Source organism: Oreochromis aureus, linkage group 10, assembly GCF_013358895.1.
Source record: "Oreochromis aureus strain Israel breed Guangdong linkage group 10, ZZ_aureus, whole genome shotgun sequence".
Lineage (NCBI taxonomy): Eukaryota > Metazoa > Chordata > Actinopteri > Cichliformes > Cichlidae > Oreochromis > Oreochromis aureus.
The window spans coordinates 7,316,622-7,340,114 of NC_052951.1; the positions used below are offsets into that span (position 1 = coordinate 7,316,622).

General features: G+C 39.1%; 1 protein-coding gene and 1 long non-coding RNA gene across 7 annotated transcripts in view; one reads left to right on the forward strand and one right to left on the reverse strand.

Annotated features, from left to right (window-relative positions):
* Window positions 1–1,422: 1,422 nt before the first annotated feature.
* On the forward strand, window positions 1,423–9,772 carry LOC120442269. 3 transcript variants are annotated; one of them, XR_005614611.1, is made up of 4 exons: window positions 1,423–1,534; window positions 1,713–1,887; window positions 6,782–7,031; window positions 9,716–9,772. It is a non-coding gene; the product is annotated as an uncharacterized LOC120442269 (long non-coding RNA). The 3 variants fall into 3 exon arrangements; XR_005614610.1 differs by lacking the exon at window positions 9,716–9,772 and having other exon boundaries at window positions 6,782–7,908; XR_005614612.1 differs by lacking the exons at window positions 6,782–7,031; window positions 9,716–9,772 and adding an exon at window positions 6,480–6,535.
* Window positions 9,773–13,276: 3,504 nt separating this feature from the next.
* zpld1a (zona pellucida-like domain containing 1a) overlaps window positions 13,277–23,493 on the reverse strand; it is a 50,196-nt gene continuing 39,979 nt past the window's right edge. For all 4 annotated transcript variants that reach the window (XM_039618414.1, XM_039618415.1, XM_039618416.1 and 1 more), the window contains 5 exons: window positions 18,473–18,553; window positions 18,201–18,372; window positions 16,037–16,139; window positions 15,739–15,768; window positions 13,277–14,892 (listed from right to left, as the gene is read on the reverse strand). In XM_039618414.1, the coding sequence (XP_039474348.1) occupies window positions 14,717–14,892; window positions 15,739–15,768; window positions 16,037–16,139; window positions 18,201–18,372; window positions 18,473–18,553 (562 nt within the window). In that variant the 3' untranslated portion in view covers window positions 13,277–14,716. The remainder of the gene's footprint in view (window positions 14,893–15,738; window positions 15,769–16,036; window positions 16,140–18,200; window positions 18,373–18,472; window positions 18,554–23,493) is intronic.

Consider the following 23,493-nt stretch of genomic DNA (forward strand, 5'->3'; position numbering starts at 1 on the left):
TGCCAAAAGGAAGAACAAATTAATCAGCAAGGCTGGAAGCAGAATTAGGAGGCGTCAGAGTCAGTGAGGGTCAGAGATCAATGAACAAATTGCCCACCTTCATGGATAATGCATCACCCTCAAAAGGATTCAAAATTTGGGCCATGAAGAACAGTTCAGGAAACCTATTTTATTGTTTCGCTCATGCGAAACTGTATAAATGAAATGTAAATTTTGTTAAAGGAAAACACATTTGTAAGCCATAAGAAACAAACATGCTTTGCATTATACCTTCAAACATCTGTATAGATTTCATACAATATTTATTAACTGAATTTCCAAACATGTCTTGCATAGTGAGAGTATTTCTTTTACTGATGATATGTCAATGATATGTATTTTTTATGACTAAATAATGCTCTATCGAACACCTGGCAATAACAGCAGGTGTAGCAATTTTGTAATTAGTTGTTTAAATTTGATATTATTTTAGGCAGTACATTTTCTTAGCCTTTGTCATACTCTGTTAACACAGCAGTCTCAAAAACCGTACAGTAAATTTGTCTGTGGATGACAGGATGAAGAGTGGACATGGCCTAGAGTCAGAATCCAGTGAGATATCAGTGTCACCTCTTACAGTTTTCCTGTAATCTGAGGTCAAAGATGGGAATATATAGAGTACAGTAGAGTAAAATGTGCAAGGTTTACTATCAATTTTCTCAAAAACCGTACAGTAAATTTGGCTGTGGATGACAGGGTGAAGAGTAGGGGTCACCCACAGTCAGAATCCAGTGAAATATCTGTGTCACCTCTTACAGTTTTCCTGTAATCTGAGGTGAAAGATGGGAATATATAGAGTACAGTAGAGTAAAATGTGCAAAGTTTACTATCAATTTTCTCAAAAACCGTACAGTAAATTTGGCTCTGGATGACAGGGTGAAGAGTGGGGGTCACCCAGAGTCAGAATCCGGTGAGATATCTGTGTCACCTCTTACAGTTTTCCTGTAATCTGAGGTCAAAGATGGGAATATATAGAGTACAGTAGAGTAAAATGTGCCAAGTTTACTATCAATTTTCTCAAAAACCGTACAGCAAATTTGGCTGTGGATGACAGGGTGAAGAGTAGGGGTCACCCACAGTCAGAATCCAGTGAAATATCTGCGTCACCTCTTACAGTTTTCCTGTAATCTGAGGTGAAAGATGGGAATATATAGAGTACAGTAGAGTAAAATGTGCAAAGTTTACTATCAATTTTCTCAAAAACCGTACAGTAAATTTGGCTGTGGATGACAGGGTGAAGAGTAGGGGTCACCCACAGTCAGAATCCAGTGAAATATCTGTGTCACCTCTTACAGTTTTCCTGTAATCCTGTGTCAGGACACAAAAGACTGCGTTTCTTAGCCGGGCTTCATCCGTACTGTAATATACGTAAGAGTAGTGCAACCACATTTTAGGTGCGGCTGGCGGGGCGGCTAGCTTGACTGTGACTTCGTAAGTGAGGGCTCACTTGACCGCAGTGTCTGATTCCGCTTGTGCAGCGATCATTTCATATCGGGTAAGTTACCAAATACAAGCTTTCTAACATAAGTATTTTCATTATTTACTAGACCATCATTGTGGTTTCTGATGAGTTCAAAACCACATAGTTGCATGCATCGTGGGCTTTCTGTCGTGCTTTCTAAGTTAGCAAGCTCTAAAGTAGAAATACTGAAATGTTTATGTTTATTTTGTAGGTAGGCAGAAGAGCGATAATCCATAGAGTCCGGACTTTATTCCATCTATTTTCAGCAACGTTCCATCTGCAGAGAAGAGAAGAAAAATGAGGCTGGATGTGTTCAACAGAAGACAGAAAGCAAAGCTACAACGGATAGAGCAAGTAAAGCTATCTGCAGAAGGCATCCCTCCAAGGTGAATATATCAAAGTCTTTCTGTAGCAAACTGTTGTAATATATGTTGGACCTACTTATTTTTCTGTTGCATGTTTATCCTACTTGGTAAAATTATAAACCAAAATGTTTCTGCACAATTGGTTCTAAGTTTAGTACAAGCTAGAAGTGGTATCATGTACTGTAGTAGTATACTGTAGTAATAGAATGATTGACAAAAATGCGGTTTATATCTTAACACCTCTCTTAATTGTGTGGTGTTCGCTCGCTCTGTGGTCTAGTATCACTTCCTGTTCCTGCTCAAACACAGTGGTGTTTCTGAGTAGCTTTTCTGCTTAGCAATTTAATTTAAATCTTTTGATACATCCCTTTTTCATAGTATAATCTTAACGTGCTTTATCTGAATCACCCTTTCTGTGTGCTCACTGCCTAATTTATAGCCAAAGTATTCACTCACTGTCTCTGTACTGTTTCGCTAGCTTAGCTTAGCTCGTAGCACCATGGCTACTTCACCTGCTCCTCCTGCACTTTCCTGCTCATTGTGTCAGATGTTTAGTTACTCCTCGGCCTCCTTTAGCAGTAATGATACCTGTAACAAATGTAGCATATTTGCAGCTCTGGAGGCCAGGATTACTGAATTGGAGACTCGGCCGCACCCTTCATTCACCCGTAGCTAGCCAGGCCCCTGTAGCTGGTGCAGCCGAAGATAGCGTGAGGCCCGTTAGCTGTTCCCGGCAGACCCCAAGCAGCTGGGGAAAGAGGCGGCTGGGTGACGGTGAGGAGGAAGCATAGTCTTAAACTGAAGCCCCAGGTACACCACCAACCTGTTCATGTGTCTAACCGTTTTCCCCACTGGCGGCACACACCGCCGGGGTCAAACTCTGGTAATTGGCGATTCTGTTCTCAGACATGTGAAGCTAGAGACACCGGCAACGATAGTCAATTGCCTTCCAGGGGCCAGAGCAGGCGACATTGAAGGAAATTTAAAACTGCTGGCTAAGGGTAAACGTAAATACAGTAAGATCATAATTCACGCCGGCAGTAATGACACCCGTTACGCCAATCGGAGGTCACTAAAATCAATATTGAATCGGTGTGTAACTTTGCAAAAACAATGTCGGACTCTGTAGTTTTCTCTGGTCCCTCCCCAATCAGACCAGGACTGACATGTTTAGCCGCATGTTCTCCTTAAATTACTGGCTGTCTGAGTGGTGTCCCAGAAACGATGTGGGCTTCATAGATAATTGGCAAACCTTCTGGAGGAAACCTGGTCTTGTTAGGAGAGACGGCATCCATCCCACTTTGGATGGAGCAGCTCTCATTTCTAGAAATATGGACCAATTTATTAAACCCCCAAAATATGACTATCCAGAGTTGGGACCAGGAAGCAGAGTTGCAGTCTTACACGCCTCTCTGCAGCTTCTCTCCTCCTGCTACCCCCAAAAACCCATCTCCATTGAGACTGTGTCAGCTCCCAAAATGACAAAAACAAACCAAAAACCAGCAACAAACAACTTCAACATAGAAAATCACAAAGAAAGAACAATACAGAATCCACATCTGAACCAAAGAGTAAAACAATGAAATGTGGATTATTAAATATTAGGTCTCTCTCCTCCAAGTCTCTGTTAGTACATGACTTAATAATTGATCAACAAATCGATTTACTCTGCCTTACAGAAACCTGGTTGCAGCAGGATGAGTATGTTAGTTTAAATGAATCAACACCCCGAGTCATTCTAACTACCAGAAACCTCGAAGCACAGGCCGAGGGGCGGTGTGGCAGCAATTTTTCACACCAGCCTATTAATTAACGAAAGACCAAGACAGACTTTTAATTCATTTGAAAGCCTGATGCTTAGCCTTGTCCACCCCAGCTGTAAAACTCAGAAACCAGTCTTACTTGTTATTATCTATCGTCCACCTGGGCCTTACACAGAGTTTCTCTCTGATTTCTCAGACTTTTTATCTGATTTAGTGCTCAGCTCAGATAAAATAATTATTGTGGGTGATTTTAACATCCATGTAGATGCTAAAAATGACAGCCTCAACATGGCATTTAATCTGTTATTAGACTCAATTGGCTTCTCTCAAAATGTAAAAGAACCCACCCACCACTTTAATCACACTCTAGATCTCATTTTAACATATGGCATAGAAACTGAACATGTAACAGTGTTTTCTGAAAACCCTCTGCTGTCTGATCATTTCCTGATAACATTTACATTTACAATAATTGATTACACAGCAATGGAGAGTAGACTTTATCAAAGTAGATGTCTTTCTGAAAGTGCTGTAACTAAGTTTAAGAATATAATCCACCCACTGTTATCATCTTCAATGCCCTGTACCAACATAGAGCAGAGCAGCTATCTGAACACTACTCCAACAGAGGTTGATTATCTTGTTAATAATTTTACCTTCTCACTACGTGCGACTCTGGATACTGTAGCTCCTGTGAAAACTAAGGCCTCAAATCCGAGTACCTGACTCCGTGGTATAATTCTCAAACACGTAGCCTAAAGCAGATAACTCGTAAGCTGGAGAGGAAATGGCGTGTCACAAATTTAGAGGATCATCATTTAGCCTGGAGAAATAGTTTGCTGCTTTATAAGAAAGCCCTCCATAAAGCCAGAACATCTTACTATTCGTCACTGATTGAAGAAAATAAGAACAACCCCAGGTTTCTCTTCAGCACTGTAGCCAGGCTGACAAAAAGTCAGAGCTCTTTTGAGCCAACAATCCCTTTAACGTTAACTAGTAATGACTTCATGAACTTCTTCACAAATAAAATTTTTATCATTAGAGAAAAATTACCAATAATCATCCCACAGATGTAATATCGTCTACAGCTACTTTTAGTACCATCGATGTTAAGTTAGACTCTTTTTCTCCAATTGATCTTTCTGAGTTAACTTCAATAATTAATTCCTCCAAACCATCAACGTGTCTTTTAGACCCCATTCCTACAAAACTGCTCAAAGAAGTCCTGCCATTAATTAATTCTTCGATCTTAAGTATGATCAACCTATCTCTAATAATCGGCTATGTACCACAGGCCTTCAAGCTGGCTGTAGTTAAACCTTTACTCAAAAAGCCATCTCTAGACCCAGCAGTCTTAGCTAATTACAGGCCAATCTCCAACCTTCCTTTTATATCAAAAATCCTTGAAAGAGTAGTTGTCAAACAGCTAACAGATCATCTGCAGAGGAATGGCTTATTTGAAGAGTTTCAGTCAGGTTTCAGAGCTCATCACAGCACAGAAACAGCTTTAGTGAAGGTTACAAATGATCTTCTTACGGCCTCTGACAGTGGACTCATCTCTGTGCTTGTCCTGCTAGACCTTAGTGCTGCGTTTGATACTGTTGATCATAATATCCTATTAGAGCGATTAGAACATGCTGTAGGTATTACAGGTACTGCGCTGCAGTGGTTTGTATCATATCTATCTAATAGACTCCAATTTGTTCAAGTAAATGGAGAGTCCTCTTCACCCACTAAGGTCAATTATGGTGTTCCACAGGGTTCAGTGCTAGGACCAATTCTATTTACATTATACATGCTTCCCTAGGCAGCATCATTAGAAGACATAGCATAAATTTTCACTGCTATGCAGATGACACGCAGCTCTATCTATCCATGAAGCCAGGTAACACACACCAATTAGTTAAACTGCAGGAATGTCTTAAAGACATAAAGACCTGGATGGCCGCTAACTTTCTGCTTCTTAATTCAGATAAAACTGAGGTTATTGTACTCGGCCCTGAGAATCTTAGAAATATGGTATCTAACCAGATTCTTACTCTGGATGGCATTACCTTGGCCTCCAGTAACACTGTGAGGAACCTTGAGTCATTTTGACCAGGACATGTCCTTTAACGCACATATTAAACAAATATGTAAGACTGCTTTCTTCCATTTGCGCAACATCTCTAAAATTAGAAATATCCTGTCTCAGAGTGATGCTGAAAAACTAGTTCATGCCTTCATTACTTCCAGGCTGGACTACTGTAATTCATTATTATCAGGATGTCCTAAAACTCCCTGAAAAGTCTTCAGCTAATCCAAAATGCTGCAGCAAGAGTACTGACAGGGACTAGGAAGAGAGAACATATTTCTCCTGTTTTGGCTTCCTTCATTGGCTTCCTGTTAAATCCAGAATTGAATTCAAAATCCTGCTCCTCACATACAAGGTCTTAAATAATCAGGCCCCATCTTATCTTAATGACCTTGTGGTACCATATCACCCTATTAGAGCACTTCGCTCTCGCTCTGCAGGCCTACTTGTTGTTCCTAGAGTATTTAAAAGTAGAATGGGAGGGAGAGCCTTCAGTTTTCAGGCCCCTCTTCTGTGGAACCAGCTTCCAGTTTGGATTCGGAGACAGACACTATCTCTACTTTCAAGATTAGGCTTAAAACTTTCCTTTTTCTAAAGCATATAGTTAGGGCTGGACCAGGTGACCCTGAATCCTCCCTTAGTTATGCTGCAATAGACGTGAGCTGCCGGGATTCCCATGATGCATTGAGTTTTTCCTTTCCAGCCACTCACTATGTGTTAATAGACCTCTCTGCATCGAATCATATCTGTTATTAATTTCTGTCTCTCTTCCACAGCATGTCTTTCATCCTGTTTTCCTTCTTCACCCCAACCGGTCGCAGCAGATGGCCGCCCCTCCCTGAGCCTGGTTCTGCCGGAGGTTTCTTCCTGCTAAAAGGGAGTTTTTCCTTCCCACTGTCGCCAAAGTGCTTGCTCATAGGGGGTCATATGATATGATTGTTGGGGTTTTCTCTGTATCTATTATTGTGCGATCTATTGTACAATATAAAGCGCCTTGAGGCGACTTTTGTTGTGATTTGGCGCTATATAAATAAAATTGAATTGAATTGAATTGAATTAATTTGTTGTGTTTTAACAGCAAGAATCCTACTGCAGACAAAACTCCCATCTCACAGCATTTGAAGGACTCCACCAATGAAGAACCTGGAAATGATGTCCAGCCTGTTTTCCATGAGAATGTTCTATTATGTAGCACTGAAACATGTGGTAAATGCCTGCAATCTCTTGAGCAAGAATGCCAAGCTCTGAGGACTGAAAATGTGTTGCTGAAAGAAAAAACGAATAACACTACCCTGAATGAAATGAGCTTCCATAATGATGATAAAAAGGTTTGATATTCTTACTGGTTTACCAACAAATACAATTCTCATGACAGTTTTTCATTTTGTGGCTGCTTTTCTCAAACTTAAATCTTCTTTAACATGTTTTTTGCAGTACATGTTAACATTAATGGAGCTTAGAATGAACTTGTCCTTTGACTTTTTGGCTTTTTATTTCAAAATTGATTCAACCACTGTTTCAAAGCTTTTCAAACACTGTATTAGTGTGATGCATTGTAGACTGGTGCCAAGTCTAGTGTTGTGGCCTGACAGAGAATCCCTAAGACAATCTCTTCCATATGCATTTTGGAACAGCAGCTTTGAGAAGACTGTTTGCATCATAGATTGTTTAGAAATACTTCTAGAGAAACCGAGTAGATTGCTAGCCAGTTCTCAGTGTTACTCCTCGTACAAGTCACATCACACAGTAAAATATTTAATTGCAATTTGACCTCAAGGTTTTATTTGTTTCATCTCCTCTGGAGGTCACACAAGTGATAGGTTTATTACAGAACAAAGTAATTTTTTTTGTCTCATTTGCTCCCAGGTGATGTAGTTTTAGCAGACAGGCTTTTCCTGGTTAAAGAGTCCATTCAGAGATTCCAAGCAGAATTAAAGATTCCAGCATTTACTCGCGGAAAGAAACAGTTGGATCCTGTTAATTTGGAGAACACCAGATGTCTAACTTCTCTCAGGATACATATAAAAGAGTAATAGTTCTGTCAAAAGTACGCGATCTTGCAAAGCACTGTCCCCATAACTTTCACAGACATAGGTCAAGTCATTTTTTTCTGTCTATCTTGACAAGATTGTTTAACGTTAACTAGTAATGACTTCATGAACTTCTTCACAAATAAAATTTTTATCATTAGAGAAAAAATTACCAATAATCATCCCACAGATGTAACATTATCTACAGCTACTTTTAGTACCATCAATGTTAAGTTAGACTCTTTTTCTCCAATTGATCTTTCTGAGTTAACTTCAGTAATTAATTCCTCCAAACCATCAACGTGTCTTTTAGACCCCATTCCTACAAAACTGCTCAAAGAAGTCCTGCCATTAATTAATGCTTCAATCTTAAATATGATCAACCTATCTCTAATAATCGGCTATGTACCACAGGCCTTCAACGTGGCTGTAGTTAAACCTTTACTTAAAAAGCCATCTCTAGACCCAGCTGTCTTAGCTAATTATAGGCCAATCTCCAACCTTCCTTTCATATCAAAAATCCTTGAAAGAGTAGTTGTCAAACAGCTAACTGATCATCTGCAGAGGAATGGCTTATTTGAAGAGTTTCAGTCAGGTTTCAGAGCTCATCACAGCACAGAAACAGCTTTAGTGAAGGTTACAAATGATCTTCTTATGGCCTCTGACAGTGGACTCATCTCTGTGCTTGTCCTGCTAGACCTCAGTGCTGCGTTTGATACTGTTGATCATAATATCCTATTAGAGTGATTAGAACATGCTGTAGGTATTACAGGTACTGCACTGCAGTGGTTTGTATCATATCTATCTAATAGACTCCAATTTGTACAAGTAAATGGAGAGTCCTCTTCACACACTAAGGTCAATTATGGTGTTCCACAGGGTTCAGTGCTAGGACCAATTCTATTTACATTATACATGCTTCCCTTAGGCAGCATCATTAGAAGACATAGCATAAATTTTCACTGCTATGCAGATGACACGCAGCTCTATCTATCCATGAAGCCAGGTATCACAGACCAATTACTTAAACTGCAGGAATGTCTTAAAGACATAAAGACCTGGATGGCACGCTAACTTTCTGCTTCTTAATTCAGATAAAACTGAGGTTATTGTACTCGGCCCTGAAAATCTTAGAAATATGGTATCTAAGCAGATTCTTACTCTGGATGGCATTACCTTGGCCTCCAGTAATGCTGTGAGGAACCTTGAGTCATTTTGACCAGGACATGTCCTTCAACGCACATATTAAACAAATATGTAAGACTGCTTTCTTCCATTTGCGCAACATCTCTAAAATTAGAAATATCCTGTCTCAGAGTGATGCTGAAAAACTAGTTCATGCATTTATTACTTCCAGGCTGGACTACTGTAATTCTTTATTATCAGGATGTCCTAAAAACTCGCTGAAAAAGCCTTCAGCTAATCCAAAATGCTGCAGCAAGGGTACTGACAGGGACTAGAAAGAGAGAGCATATTTCTCCTGTTTTGGCTTCCTTCATTGGCTTCCTGTTAAATCCAGAATTGAATTCAAAATCCTGCTCCTCACATACAAGGTCTTAAATAATCAGCCCCATCTTATCTTAATGACCTTGTAGTACCATATCACCCTATTAGAGCACTTCGCTCTTGCACTGCAGGCCTACTTGTTGTTCCTAGAGTATTTAAAAGTAGAATGGGAGGCAGAGCCTTCAGTTTTCAGGCCCCTCTTCTGTGGAACCAACTTCCAGTTTGGATTCGGGAGACAGACACTATCTCTACTTTTAAGATTAGGCTTAAAACTTTCCTTTTGCTAAAGCATATAGTTAGGGCTGGACCAGGTGACCCTGAATCCTCCCTTAGTTATGCTGCAATAGACATAGGCTGCCGGGATTCCCATGATGCATTGAGTTTTTCCTTCCAGTCACCTTTCTCACTCACTATGTGCTAATAGACCTCTCTGCATCGAATCATATCTGTTATTAATCTCTGTCTCTCTTCCACAGCATGTCTTTCATCCTGTTTTGCCTTCTTTCACCCCAACCGGTCGCAGCAGATGGCCGCCCCTCCCTGAGCCTGGTTCTGCCGGAGGTTTCTTCCTGTTAAAAGGGAGTTTTTCCTTCCCACTGTCGCCAAAGTGCTTGCTCATAGGGGTCATATGATTGTTGGGTTTTCTCTGTATTTATTATTGTGCTATCTACTGTACAATATAAAGCACCTTGAGGCGACTTTTGTTGTGATTTGGCGCTATATAAATAAAATTGAATTGAATTGAATTGAAGATTGTGGGTGTATGTTGTGAGCTTACAAATGTATCTGAATCTGTGGTGCCCTTCCAGTGATGTAAATGAAAATGATGTGACTGATGTGCTCAACCAATAAATACACATTATTAACTCTCACTTTTTGTTTGCTTATTATGACTTGACTTTATTACTTGTTTTACAAATATCAGAATAAGAGAATGGCAGACGTCACCTGGGTTCACTATTTTTTGATCTTCACATCCATCTCAATGATTTCCACTAACCATGTTTAATATTCCTGATTGACAGATACAGATCAGAATCAAAATCAGAAAAAAGTTTTATTGTGAACAAAAATCTACAAACTTGCTTGCTTCAGTGGTAAGGTGCAATATAAAACACTGAATTATATTAATAACAAAAATAGAATTAATTTAGAATTTTAATTTAGGTTTGATGATCTTCCCCTCTTGTGTGCGGCATTGGGTGAGGTTGTGATATAGTTGGTCTTGCTCAGCAGCAGTCAGGTGGGAAAGCTGGGAGGCCAGGATGATCTTTTGCAGATTTCTCTTTTTTTATTTTATTTAGAGTTGTTAAAAATGATGTCCTTGCATTGCTGATACTCGACTTCCTTTAAAGACTCCTCACTTGGGATGGCCCACTTGCACTTCTTAGATGTAACAGCTATCTCTTCTTTTTTCCACTGGTATGCTGCCATGTGCTGAACAACACAGCTGACACATGTGAGCAGCTCTCACCAAGGCCAGCTGTGCAGTTACAGTGTGCTCCCAAGACAACCCCGTCTTTTCTCACTACTACCCATGCCTTTAACTACGGGTCATTTAGCGTTTAGGAATGTTGAACCTATAAACACAATTACAAATGTTAACAATCTTGGTTAAGTACATCAAAAACGCAGTTTCCACACTTTGGGACACAATTCCCTTGCTAGGTGGTGTCGGTGCTTTGGTGGGCGTAGGTGGAATTTTTCTTTTGGCTGACGGTGTCGAAGTCTCCATTGAATATTCGTGGTCAGTGGCTGCGGAGCTCTTGGAGGCTACTGCTGGCTTAGCTGAAGCTTCTGCTTTTTCCCATGTCATCTTCTTCTCTTTTAAATGGCAGATTTGGTCCGTTCAAAAGGTTTTAGGTGATGTATTTAGTCTTTAAAACTATAGGCAAAAACAGTAACATATTTGGTATTCAAAAGTAAAGGTCTAAACAGGTCCACCGGGATTAGTGCAGGAGAGCTTAAAAGAAGACGCCTGCCCGGACAGCCATCTTGCCGGAATCCCGCCAGCTCGAAGCTGACGAGCCAGGCGACAAAGGCTGTCCCAATTCGAAGGCTGCTCCAAATGCGTCCTTCGTTGCCCAGAATTCATAGCGCGGCCCAGCCAATTCCAGTTTCCAACAATGGTGGCAGCTACTTAGTTTTAATATTACTCTTTCTGGGTCACAAAATAAACTTTTAAGATATTTTCAGGTGAGAATGTAGCTGTGTAAACTTCAAATATCTGCTCGGTTTATCAAGACATCACATATTTGTAAAAGTGCTCCGACATTTTCGAAAACGTCTGTGACCCACCAGTTCAAAGTTTTGTGAGATATTGCAAAAGTTCATCTTCATTTTTTTTCCTCCCATGTCCCTTGCGGGGCTCTGTACAAACCCACCTGATTGACCAAAATCAACTCCAAATATTCCTACGTGACAGAACCTCCTGTCTTCCTCGCTGGCTCCATATCTTTTAATACAAATATCAATGGAAAGATCAAATCCCGTGAATGATTCACTTCCTTATAAACCACTGAATCAGGTACCGAAGCAGTTACGTTCTAAATGAGACTTCGGGCGTCGTTGATCACGTGACTCTAGCCAAACGAATACACAGTGCTTCTGAAGCAGTGTTTGTTTGTTTGTTTTTGACACACATGCCGGAGCGTCAGCTTCAAGCGGGCCTTACACTACCTTACAATGTAAAGCTCCTTGAAGTAACTGTTGTTGTTATTTGGCACTATATTAATTAAACTGAACTGAATTCAATTGAAGCTATAGCCAGTAAAAGAGGCAGTAGTAGCCTTTTTTATTTATTTTTTTGGGATATTGAAAAAGCATTTGACATATTGTCAAAGCAGGACTTGCTAATAGCACTTTATAATGCCAGAATTTTAGGAAGAATGCTTAATTGGATCAATAATTTCTTGTGAAACCAGACAATACAAGTGAGAGTTGGCAGTGAACTATCTGAGTAGCCAGAGGTTCAAAATGTTATTCCTCAAGGAAGTAGCATTAGTCCTGCTTTGTTCAAAATTCTGGTGCATGGCATGGTTAGTAGGGTGGGAAAAGAGTTTGATGTTACTCTGTTTGGAGATGATGCGGCCATCTGGAAACGAGGAAGAAACTTTCCGTCTATTTTCTCTCAAATTCAGAAAGCTTTTGGAAAAAGTGGTTGTGTTTAGATACCTAGCAGTATCTGAATGTTGATGATATATAGAGCCAGCATAAGATCTGTCATTAATAGAAATAGCTGAAATGCCTTTAAAAATGATGATATAAACTTGGGCTTAAGTATTTGATGAAAATGAAAGGACAAAATGAAGTTGTTCCAAACAAAACTCCAACTAAAGCCAAAGTTGGCTCTGGTGCAAAGTTTTAATTAATAGTGTTAATTAAAACTCTTCCTGAGCTGAAGTAGCTCATGTTTCAGGTAGTCGTCATCAACTTTGCAGTTTGAGACAAGTATGGCATTTTCACTGGTAGTTCCTGTCACTGATTTCCAGAATGAAAATTTTAAAGAGCTTTGGCCTGCTGTGGTCGTGGTTATTAAAATGGCGTCCTTTGTTGCACTGGACATGGTAAGTACAAGTTCTCCATGTCAAAATCGTTTGGTTTCTACGAGGTTTCAAATCAAATCAAATCAAATCACTTTTATTGTCACTGTTACTGTTTCTCGTCACTTTAGATGCACAATTTGTAATGTGGGAGTTTGCAGAAAATTTGGGAACAGGAAGTCCTTGCTGGTTGAGTGAGTAAAAGTCTTTGTGAGCTGAAGTAGTGTATTAGTAGGTTGTGCAAGAAGCCTTGGGAAATAGATGCTTGTGGTTTTCTCTGACTTTTGTAATATTTCAGATCCACTGAGGACAGATACAAAGCTATATATCATGCAACCCGGTCCCACTCCATCCTCTCGTTGGGAATCGGATGCTACAAATAACTCAGAGTTGTCGATCTCACAGTTTATCAACTAAGAGTTTGTTTTTAAACTCAGAGTTTGATGAACATGCTTTCTGGAATAGCCCCCTACTCTTAATGTGATAGGCATTATGAAAAGAAGTACACAAGACTAATTCCAAAAGGGATAAGCATATATTATCAAAAGATTTTTAAACTTACAATTGTTCATCTGGATACACAAGCCCTAGAATAAAAAATGGAATCTAAAAAAACATTTAGTTGGCAAGAAGTTTTTTTCATTGCTGATGTACCTTGAAAGCAAGCCTCCTGCAAGTAACGATTAGCCCAATTGTCAGTCCATTTAAAAAACGTGGTGTTTTTCCTGGACATTTTGCCATGACGTTTCAAAGAGCCGGAAAGTAAATAAACGGAAGACAGAAATGACGCAGGTTGAATCGTCTTATGTTTCATGGATGCACAGTACGGGAACGTAAGCGTTTAAATAAAATTATCCATATATACAAAACAAAATGTTTTAATGAATTCTATTCTGTTATATTAGCTTTAGGTTTTCTATAAAAATTAAAAGAAACGTTAAAATTATTAATGATCCCAGAGGAAGTTAAGCCCCTCCATGAAGCAAAGAGATCTTTGAGGTTATTAAGGACTATGATAAGGAACCAAACTGATTTTACATCAGGTTTGTATATTGGTAATGCAGAAATTTACATTTGCTTCCTCACCCCCAATCTCCACCCCATCTGATGTGTGTGTGTCTGTGTGCGTTAGATAGCAGTGTTGTATGATCTGACTAAGCACTACATGTACGTGTGCATGAATGGATAAATGTGGATTGTAGTGTAAAAATACAAGCTATATCAATGCTAGCCATTTATCAATTCTTGTAATCCCACAGTAGTGTTTAAGAGGGAATGTATAGTTTATTTTTAGAAATATGAAAATGGGTATGTTTTAATAACAAGTCAAGGTGCAGTATTAGCAACATGGACGTTTGAAGACAATTTGTACATTTTGGGAACAGATCAAGTTGCATTTTAACCACATATCAGGAAAAGTTATACATAAGGTAGCACATGTACAAAATATCCTTAACAATCAAGTTTATTGCTAACAGAGTAACTAAAAATATTTAAAGCAAGCAATTGAAATACATATTTAGGGAAAAAAACTTCTAATAAATGATTAAGTAAATCTATCTCTCTAATATCTATCAGGAAATGCTATGTTTATTATACACTATATAATGCACTGCAAGCCATATAATTGATCCCGTACCCTGCAATGAAAACTGTATAGCTGAGGTATTGCAGTAAGTTTTTAGTATCCCCACTAATGGGTTAAAGCTGCATGAAAAATATGCAGGCTGAGGCTTAGCTTTTTGTGTAACACAAAAATGGAACACAAAACCCAGTTTTACTTAACTCCTACACTAATACTCATTGTACAGACCTGGTAACAGGTATTTTATTCAACAGTTAAATTCTTTGATGCCCATATGCACAGACAGCGTGTGTTCTGCATTCTTGGTTAGCATTGAACTGATGAGAAATGTCTGCAGTGAGTTCAGGTACTCAGTTGAAGGTTAGGTTTCGGACTCCTGACAGGGTGCCGACTGGAGCGCTCTTCCCTTTCAGAAGGGTGAGGGACATGATGAAGAAGCATAGGCACATGACACCCAGAATGATCATGCCTGAGATGAGTGCGATGGTCACTGTATTTGTGTGAAACACTGGAGCTTTAAGATGGGCTAAAGCAGCACAAACACAAAGAAAAATTCCAAAATGTAAAACTGTCTTTCATTCTCAATACTTTTTCTTAAGTTCATGCAAAATGCCAAATAGCAGTGAGTGTTAAAACACTAATACCTTTTTTGCCATTCCTATGAAAAATTACACAACTTTTAATGTCAGATTGAGATATCCCGGCTCAGTATTTGATTTTCAATAACAACTAAAGCATTATACTGGCTGAACAATAAAATTAATCCTGAGGAATATAGTATGCGCAGGCATTGCAGAAAGGGTATATGTTCCTGTCTAGATGATTGTGCAATAATCCAGTTAAGGAAATCCCAAAGGTTGATTCTGTTCATCTGGACAGATGGGGGGGAAACATTTCATCACTCATCCAGACTTCTTCAGTCTCAGCTGGCTGCAGGTTTCACCGGCTCATAATGCATTTATAGCATTGTAAGATGGTAAAAGATGTACCCTACAATGCTATAATTCCAAACATTCACCAGCTCATAATGCATTTGTAGCATTGTAAAATGGTAAAAGATGTACCCTACAATGCTGTGATTCCAAACATGCTGGAAATCTTCTAATGGTACTCATGGCCAGCGATCAAGGGTCATGACAATTTGCATGTTAATGATTATACAACTGATATTACAGCCCATTGTTAGTTAGTAGTGCGTTAGTTAGTCCTTTTTATAAGGCTAGGAAAATCTGCAGTCAGCTTTGACTAAAGAAGTCACTTGGATGAGTGAAAATGTTTCTCCCACTAAAAACACAAATATCTTATAACCTTTAAAAGTAGAACAACACACAAAAGCATCATACCACTTATTGAACAGAATGATAAGACTTACCCAGCTGAGAATTATTGGCTGGTATTTCATCTGTGAAAAACAAAGACACGGCATTTCAGCACACTGTAATCCATATGGTATATAGTTTCTTTCATTGGCGTGTATACAGTACATTAGACAAGGACGCCTTGTACTGTTTTGAAAATCCTAGGTCACCCAGACAAGCTTTCAATTTTAGTCAACATTTAGGTGTCAAATCTTGGATTTTGACATACACCAGTATCTTGTAATACATTGGATAATCAGTAAAGATTATTCAGCTGTGGAAATGTTAGGCAAGAGTGTTATCAAACTATACCACTCCGAGTTATGATAGGCCCAGCAGTCAGGATGGCATTTCCAGATGCAGAATTTGATCCCTTTCCCTCAGAGACATCTCTCTTTTTCCTGCTGCCACAGATCTATGAAAATATTACACAGAAAGAATGAGTCCTCTCTCATGTGGTGTACGTTCTTATGACGAGGAATTCAGGACACAGACTGCTAATATAACCCATCAATGTTGCCAAGATATGTCTCCAATTTGAAATCGGAGGAATATCTAACCCCTTATTCTGCAGTGAGGGAAATAATGATTTGATCCCCTTTGCTCACTTAAAAGAAATGAACAGTCTCTGATATTTTGGGTAGTTTCATTCTAATGGGGAGACACAGAACTAATCAATCATTCAGTTACAACTACTGTTGATCTCAGCTTGTCATCCACTCTAATCGCTCCACCACCACGGGCCAGACCAAAGAACTGTCAAATGTTGTCCGGGACAAAGTTGGAGACTCACACAAGGCTGGAATGGGCTACAAGTCTATCTAGTTTGAAGTTTGCTGGTGCAATTATTCAAAAATATAAAGTGACTATTAATCACCTTCTATAGTTTTTATGAAACAATAAATATGAGAGACTAATTTTTTTGAGAATGAGCAAACGTACAAATTCAGCGGGAGATCAAATATTTCTTTCTTCTGCTGTACATGCATTATTCTTCACTTGTTTTACTCCAAATGTATAAGATAAAGGTCTAATCATCTCTTACTTTACTCAGATTGCACAGAGTGTATATTTGTTAATAATTTGAATTATTTTGGATAAGGATAAGTGTAAGATAATGGGTAATTTCAGTTTCTACTTTATAATTTTGTTTAGCGTAATATTTACAGTTAAATTGTATTTTCTTTCCTTATTTAATTTTTACGTACTGTTCCTTTAATACATGGCAACTGTGCACGGAGGGAGCGTTCGCGACTGGCAGTGGGGAGTAACGGGGCTTTAACTAGCTGTGGAGTCAAACAGTTTTCTTACTGTGTTTGCAGTGTACGGGAACATTCAAACGGATTACTGTATTTCAAGACAGTGGAAATAAATGTTTGCCTGTTTGTTTTCAACTACAAGCGGACTTTGTGGATTATGTTCAACTGCACAAGGACACGCGTATGGCCCGACGACCAACTAGTGCTTCCGCGGTAATACCATATATTGTTTAATGGTGATTCATGGCGAAACATGAAATCTGGATACCCAGGTGTCTTTCAAGACATTGTACTGTCTGAAAAATTAGGAATGTAGGCTGATAACCTGTTATATCTTGTAACTGCTGTGCCCTGACCACTGTTAAATAACAGTGCTGCTGTCTGTTAGACTCTATGGAAGGACCATTTGGAAATCTCAGTCTGTTTGGAAAGTCAGACAGTCACTTAGTCTGAAGAAATATGAATGTAATCTGGTCAACTAATTGCTTCTATGAGCAACTCTTTAGTGACAGTGGGAAGGAAAAACTCCCTTTTAATAGGAAGAAAGTTCCAGCAGAACCAGGCTCAGGGAGGGGCGGCCATCTGCCGTGATTGGTTGGAGAAGAGGAGGACATTCATCTAACACTGCATACTGAAGCATCAGATTAGCTCCAGCAAATCTATTACAATGAACTTTGTTGTGTAATGAATCACATACTTTATCACATACAGATGCTTTAAGAAATGCCCATTGTGATTAGAAGGAATGTTTCTATGAACACCTAACTATACTTGAAGAATTGAATTTAGGAATGCTGAAGTGAAGCTGATGTTTAAATTCAAGAAATAAACTATTTCGATAATTAATATTAAATTATTTGCAATGATGCAGTATACGCTTTGTATGAAAACATAATGGAACTAGTATTTATTAATTCAAATAAATGTATACTTACCCTTTGAATGTAGAGTGAATAGAAAAAACTATCAGAGGTATAAACTGTAGTGGAAAAGACTGTACAGTAGAAGTACAAGTACTTCCAAATTGTGGTTAAGAATTTGTAAATGAGCTTAGGTATTTTAACCTAAGTAAGATAATTATGTCCCTTAGTGAATTTACAATATGGAGTTTTCCATTTTGAAATGAAGGTGACTCTAACAAGATTATTCTGTTATATTTTATCCCAAGATTATTATTATTTTTTTTTATGTGTGAGTGTGTCAGTATCCAATCTCACTGGCATCAGCATTGCACAATCATCTGCTCGGCACAGCTTGGTGACACAGTGTAGGAAGACAGTGGACATCTTCTGGTTCTTGTGCTTTACAAAGCGGAATACTTCAAAGGCAAAACGACCCATCTGGCTCTTCCCATTCTCAAACACTGTGGTCTGGGGGTCTTTTTCACAACTAGTTCAGAAAACATTAGAGAAGACTATTAAAACATTGTCAAGGATAGTCGGAGTCAGAGTTTTACACAATCATGGGCCTGTTATTATACTGGAATTACCTAAAGAAAAGATCGTAACGCAGGTCATCATTAGGATTTCCAGAAGGTGTGGTGTAACAGTAGTCCATTAGAATGTTCCATCTAATTTGCACAAAAATGTGATTAAAAGCAGAACAAAGGAACAGAACGTGGTACAACCTGTTTTAGGATAACTGTGTTTCAGTATGCAGCCTTATGTGGAAATGGTGTCTCCAGAGCAAAGTTGTGAAAAAAAAAAACATTTTCGGATACTAATGGATACTAAAACCTGTTATTGAATTAGATGCTTATTTATAACAGTAGCAATACCAATAGTGCCTTCTTTACCTCCTCTAGGTGTGACACAACTTCATAGAGCAACATTGCAGATGGGCATTCCAACAACACAACACTAAAATGCTAAACAGTTATGATAACTGTTGACTTAGCCAGTGGATACATTAACGTTCTCAGTTTAACTTAAGTTATTATTCAGATAGCAACTAATGTTATTGGTCCTACCCATCTGTAACGTTAATAGACGGTGCTGATTTTGCAGACTAACAAAAAAGAAGTGTCTAAAAAGTGCTGTGTTCTTCTTAAAGCCTCAGACTGAAACTGGCAAAAGTGATCGACAACCCCCTTGCAAATTAGATCAATATCCCAGAAGGGCCATTTAATTCATGATAAAGTCCAATTAAAAATTGTTTATGTATTTTTTTTAGTAGTGTATAAAAGCAAACAATCAAGCAAAAACAAAAAAACTCCCTCTCACCCCTGGTGCGTACTTGCCAACCTTGAGACCTCAGAATTAAGAAGACATTCAAAAGGGCTGTTGGTGGGGGGAGTGGTATACATATACATTTATATACAAAAAACTTGTACTTTACAGTGTTAATTTATCGGATAAAATAAGTTAAATGTCACTGTTATTATTGTCCAGCCGGAAACAACGGGGGTGTCCAAATTCAGAGGCTGCATCCTCCTGAGGACACGGCCTTCGCGGTCTAATTGGGCCGGGTCCTCCGAAAGCTGGGTTGGCCGGAAGTGAGCGACTGTGAAACTGGATGGTCTAGCCTTCAGAATTACGTCACGAGCTCTCTTGGTGGAGTGAAACTCTCTACTCCTTGCTATCTAAAATGAACCGGACGCTGGCGTAAATTCTCGACCATCTCACACTTCTGTTTATCAAGTTTTCTGTTTGACGTTTATTCAGCTGTCTGAAAACCCCGGAGGAACCCTCCTGAGGGTTTAATACAGTTTTATTTAAATTAATCTAATCTCATAACTTAAATATTATGGAACACCAGGACTGCCATAATGAATTAATTAAATACACCATTAAATAATTAATTAAATGTGGCAATAATTAATTAAATAAATATTTCTGACACATTTAATTAATTAATTATTGACATATTTAATTAATTATTTAATGACTTATTTATTTAATTCATTTTGGCACTTTAGTCCCCTTCATGTCTCGCCTTGAAATCATTTTATCTGTCAGCCTCACCCATCAAACTAAGTGGGCGGGGTTAACGCTGCCACTGCAGCTTCTCTAACATTTGATTGGTTGCCGTGCAAAGTAAGTCAAGACAGGTCGATCCTAGATAATCAATTGCTTGTGTGGACTTGGGGCAACCAGGTATCCCAGAATGTATTTCAAATCACAGGCAGCAATGGTGGTGGTGGAAAGTTTTAAAATACCCCGTTTTTTTGTCACCAACTACACTTTAATAGTGTTTTAGCCGCGAATATCGTGGCGTAATCTTCACGTCTGGTCAGGTTATCAACAGAACATGTTTGCAAAAGTGCTCAGATGTTTTCAGAGATGTCACTAGCTCCGCTCAGTCAGCTGACAGTGTACTGAGCTCACAGCCCCGGTGTTCCATCTTAACTGTTTTTGTTTGCTTGTTTGTTTGTTTGTTTTTTGGGGGGAAGGGTGGCGGGTGTTACGTTAACCGGTTTGTTTACATATTCCACTGTCCGTGTTCCACATGTTGCATTCCCAGATTCTCATTTTCACTGAACGATCGTCTCTTTCCGCCTGGTCTTGTGTCTCTGTGCTTCTGTAACATAAAGAACGAGCTGACATTTTTCTAATGACACCAGCGATCAGCTCAACAGGCCCTCAGTTTACCTGCATGCATCCTCCTCCTCACCTGTCAGCTGTTTAACACCTGCTGCTAATTCAAGAAACACGCCCACGTTACCTGGTGATGGTCACAGTTTGACTGGGCAGCCGGTGCTCGATATAACGCAATGTCGGCGCATTTTTCTGCACAAGATAAGTAAATTTAGTTGGTTTTTTTTTCCAGAGCAGAGCTGCTGGAGCTTGTTTCCCTACAGAGCACTCTATAGGCGAACCCACTTTATCAGCGGCTGATGTCCAATCACCGGCACACAGCTTTGAAACCTCACCTGAGTTTTAGCTCTCAGTGGTTTAAACACTGGACTTAATTCACTCAGGTTCTGTCTGTCGGGTCACGTTTACTTCGCTGTTTTATTTACAACTGAGCAAATCGGTTTGGCTGAGGTGAAAGTTACATTTCATAACTGCATAGTTTTACTGAAGTTTAATGGTTCACTGTGTTAGACTGAACCACTCGCTTTTCTTTATCTGGTGTGTTTTGGATTTAACAGTGAATTTTGAGATTAAACTGACTTTAAAATGTTTTTATACAAAGAGGAAAGAGAAGGCGCATTTCCACCGAGAGGAGCAGAGTTTGCAACAACATGTTCATCATGAAGACTGCAACCTGGACAGAAATATTACATCATCTGCTTTTAATAGTTATTCAACTGTATTCTAAGCACCAGGTATCTGTTAGAATTTTTATAGTTTACTTAACTAAAAATAAATGAGGTTAACATATAATTCGTGTGTTGTTGTTTTTTTTTGTTGTTGTTTTTTTTGCTTTTTCGGTCATGTTATGTTTAACTGTCAAAGGCTTGTTACAAACTATGAAACACACTTCTGGATGTTAGAAGAAAACTAATACTGCTCATGAATGAGACTAAAGGCAGGAAGGTGTCCTTTAAAACTAAACATGTTAATAGTCAGTCTCGGTTGTTGTGTCCTTGGGCAAGACGCTTCACCTACTGCCTACTGGTGATGGCCAGAGGGGCCGATGGCGCGATATCACAGCCTCGCTTCTGTCAGTTTGCCCCAGGGCAGCTGTGGCTACAACTGTAGCTTGCCTCCACCAGTGTGTGAATGTGAGAGTGAATGAATAGTGGAATTATAAAGCGCTTTGAGGGTCTCGAAAAGCACTATATAAATGCAATCCATTATTATAAAAGGACCTAGCACGTGTATTTCAGTAATAGCCTACTTATTTCAGTGTAGTGGTGTAAAGTCACACAGCTCACGTGGGCGTTATCTGTGATACTCCTTAACTATAATTTATCCAAGTTAACTGAAGTTAACTTGGATAAATAACATTAACATTCAGACAGTTCTTTTGCAATGACAAACATAAACACTCATGTCGCCGGTAAGTTTCCGCTGTGCCAGCTGTTTAAATTACAGCTGCTTATACAGTAACCATGGTAACCACGGACTCTGAGCGGCTGGATCTACGCAGATTAAACGACCGCTTTACATATATGATCTTAAAACAGGACACAACCACTATACGTGCTGGCCTCATATCAAATGTGAACGCAGACTGAGTCTATGTTTGACGCTTGTTTTATATCTAATCTTCGCTCTCAAACATTTAAACAGCAGCGAGTCTGCAGCTGAGGGAATACAAACTCAAATTGTTGGAACAGGTTTGATCGCTTCTTGTAATGTATTAATTTGGTGATTTATTAAATGTATAACTGTTATTCTAATCTGCTGCTGAGTCTCTTACGCTGATGAAAATGTAGATAACACAGATCACGAACACCTGTTCAACCAACCACATTCATTCCACTTTGATCTGCGACAAACTGATGCGTTCATCTCTGTTACAAGTGTGGTGTTAGACTGCTATATTTTTGTGCTTTTTATGCTGTAGATTTTCACGTCTCTGGAATAGTTGGAAGTAATAAGGATGATTTTCTGTAAAATCATATTGATATGACCTGTGAATTATTCGTAGATGACCGTTAGATTAGTCAGCTGGGAAACTCTAGGTTAACTCAGAGAGCTGAAGATATCGTGGATATGCTGACCTCGCTCTGTGCTGTACAGGGCCGTTTACCCTCATGATTAATATTCACAATAAAAATGTTAGCCGAACATCATGAAGTCTGTATGTGTTTCATAGTGTCGAACAACCTTTGTACAGTTAAACCTAGCAGTTACTACATGACGGAAACACCAACGTTATCTCTTTTATGCGTTTATACACAGGTCACGCTGATTACTGAACAAAAACCCAAAGATCAGCTATTAATCGAATTTATTTGCTCTCTCTCCTCCTTAAACATGTTTTTAATGTTAGTTATAACTCAGAATTGGCGACCGAAACACGTATGACACATAACAACATCAAGAAATAAAAACCCGATAAATATAACCTCAGTAAATAAAGTCAGTGTACTGCGGGGGTTATGGCAGCTGTGTACTGAGGGCCTGTGCTTTGTCGGGGGTAATAACGTCGGGATTGCTTGCGAGGCGAGCGGGTCAATCCCTCGCTAAACCGTGAGACTGGGCTGGGCAGACATCTCCGAATTCATCGAAGCACTTTTGCAAAGAGGCTCTATCTGGACAAACTGACAAGATATCTGAAGATTAAACCACTACATTCTTGGCTAAAAAATATTAAAACAGTATTTGGTGACACACAAACAGGTTTTTTTGAAAGTTCAGTTCTGCTAGTTTCCACATGCCCTGTGTTGGTGTGCAGAAATGCCTTCTAAAAACAATGGCCACCAGGCCAAAGCAATGGTTTTGACTCGATCAGCGTTAACCCCGCACCCTGGGTTTGATGGGTGAGGTTGTCAGATAAAATAAATTCATGGTGAGGGTTGGCATGTATGCGGGTGGATGGTATTTATTACAAAGTTTTAGTACAAAAGCTCTTCAGTTATCTGCACACTGGAAGGATAGAAAGAAGAAGAACAAC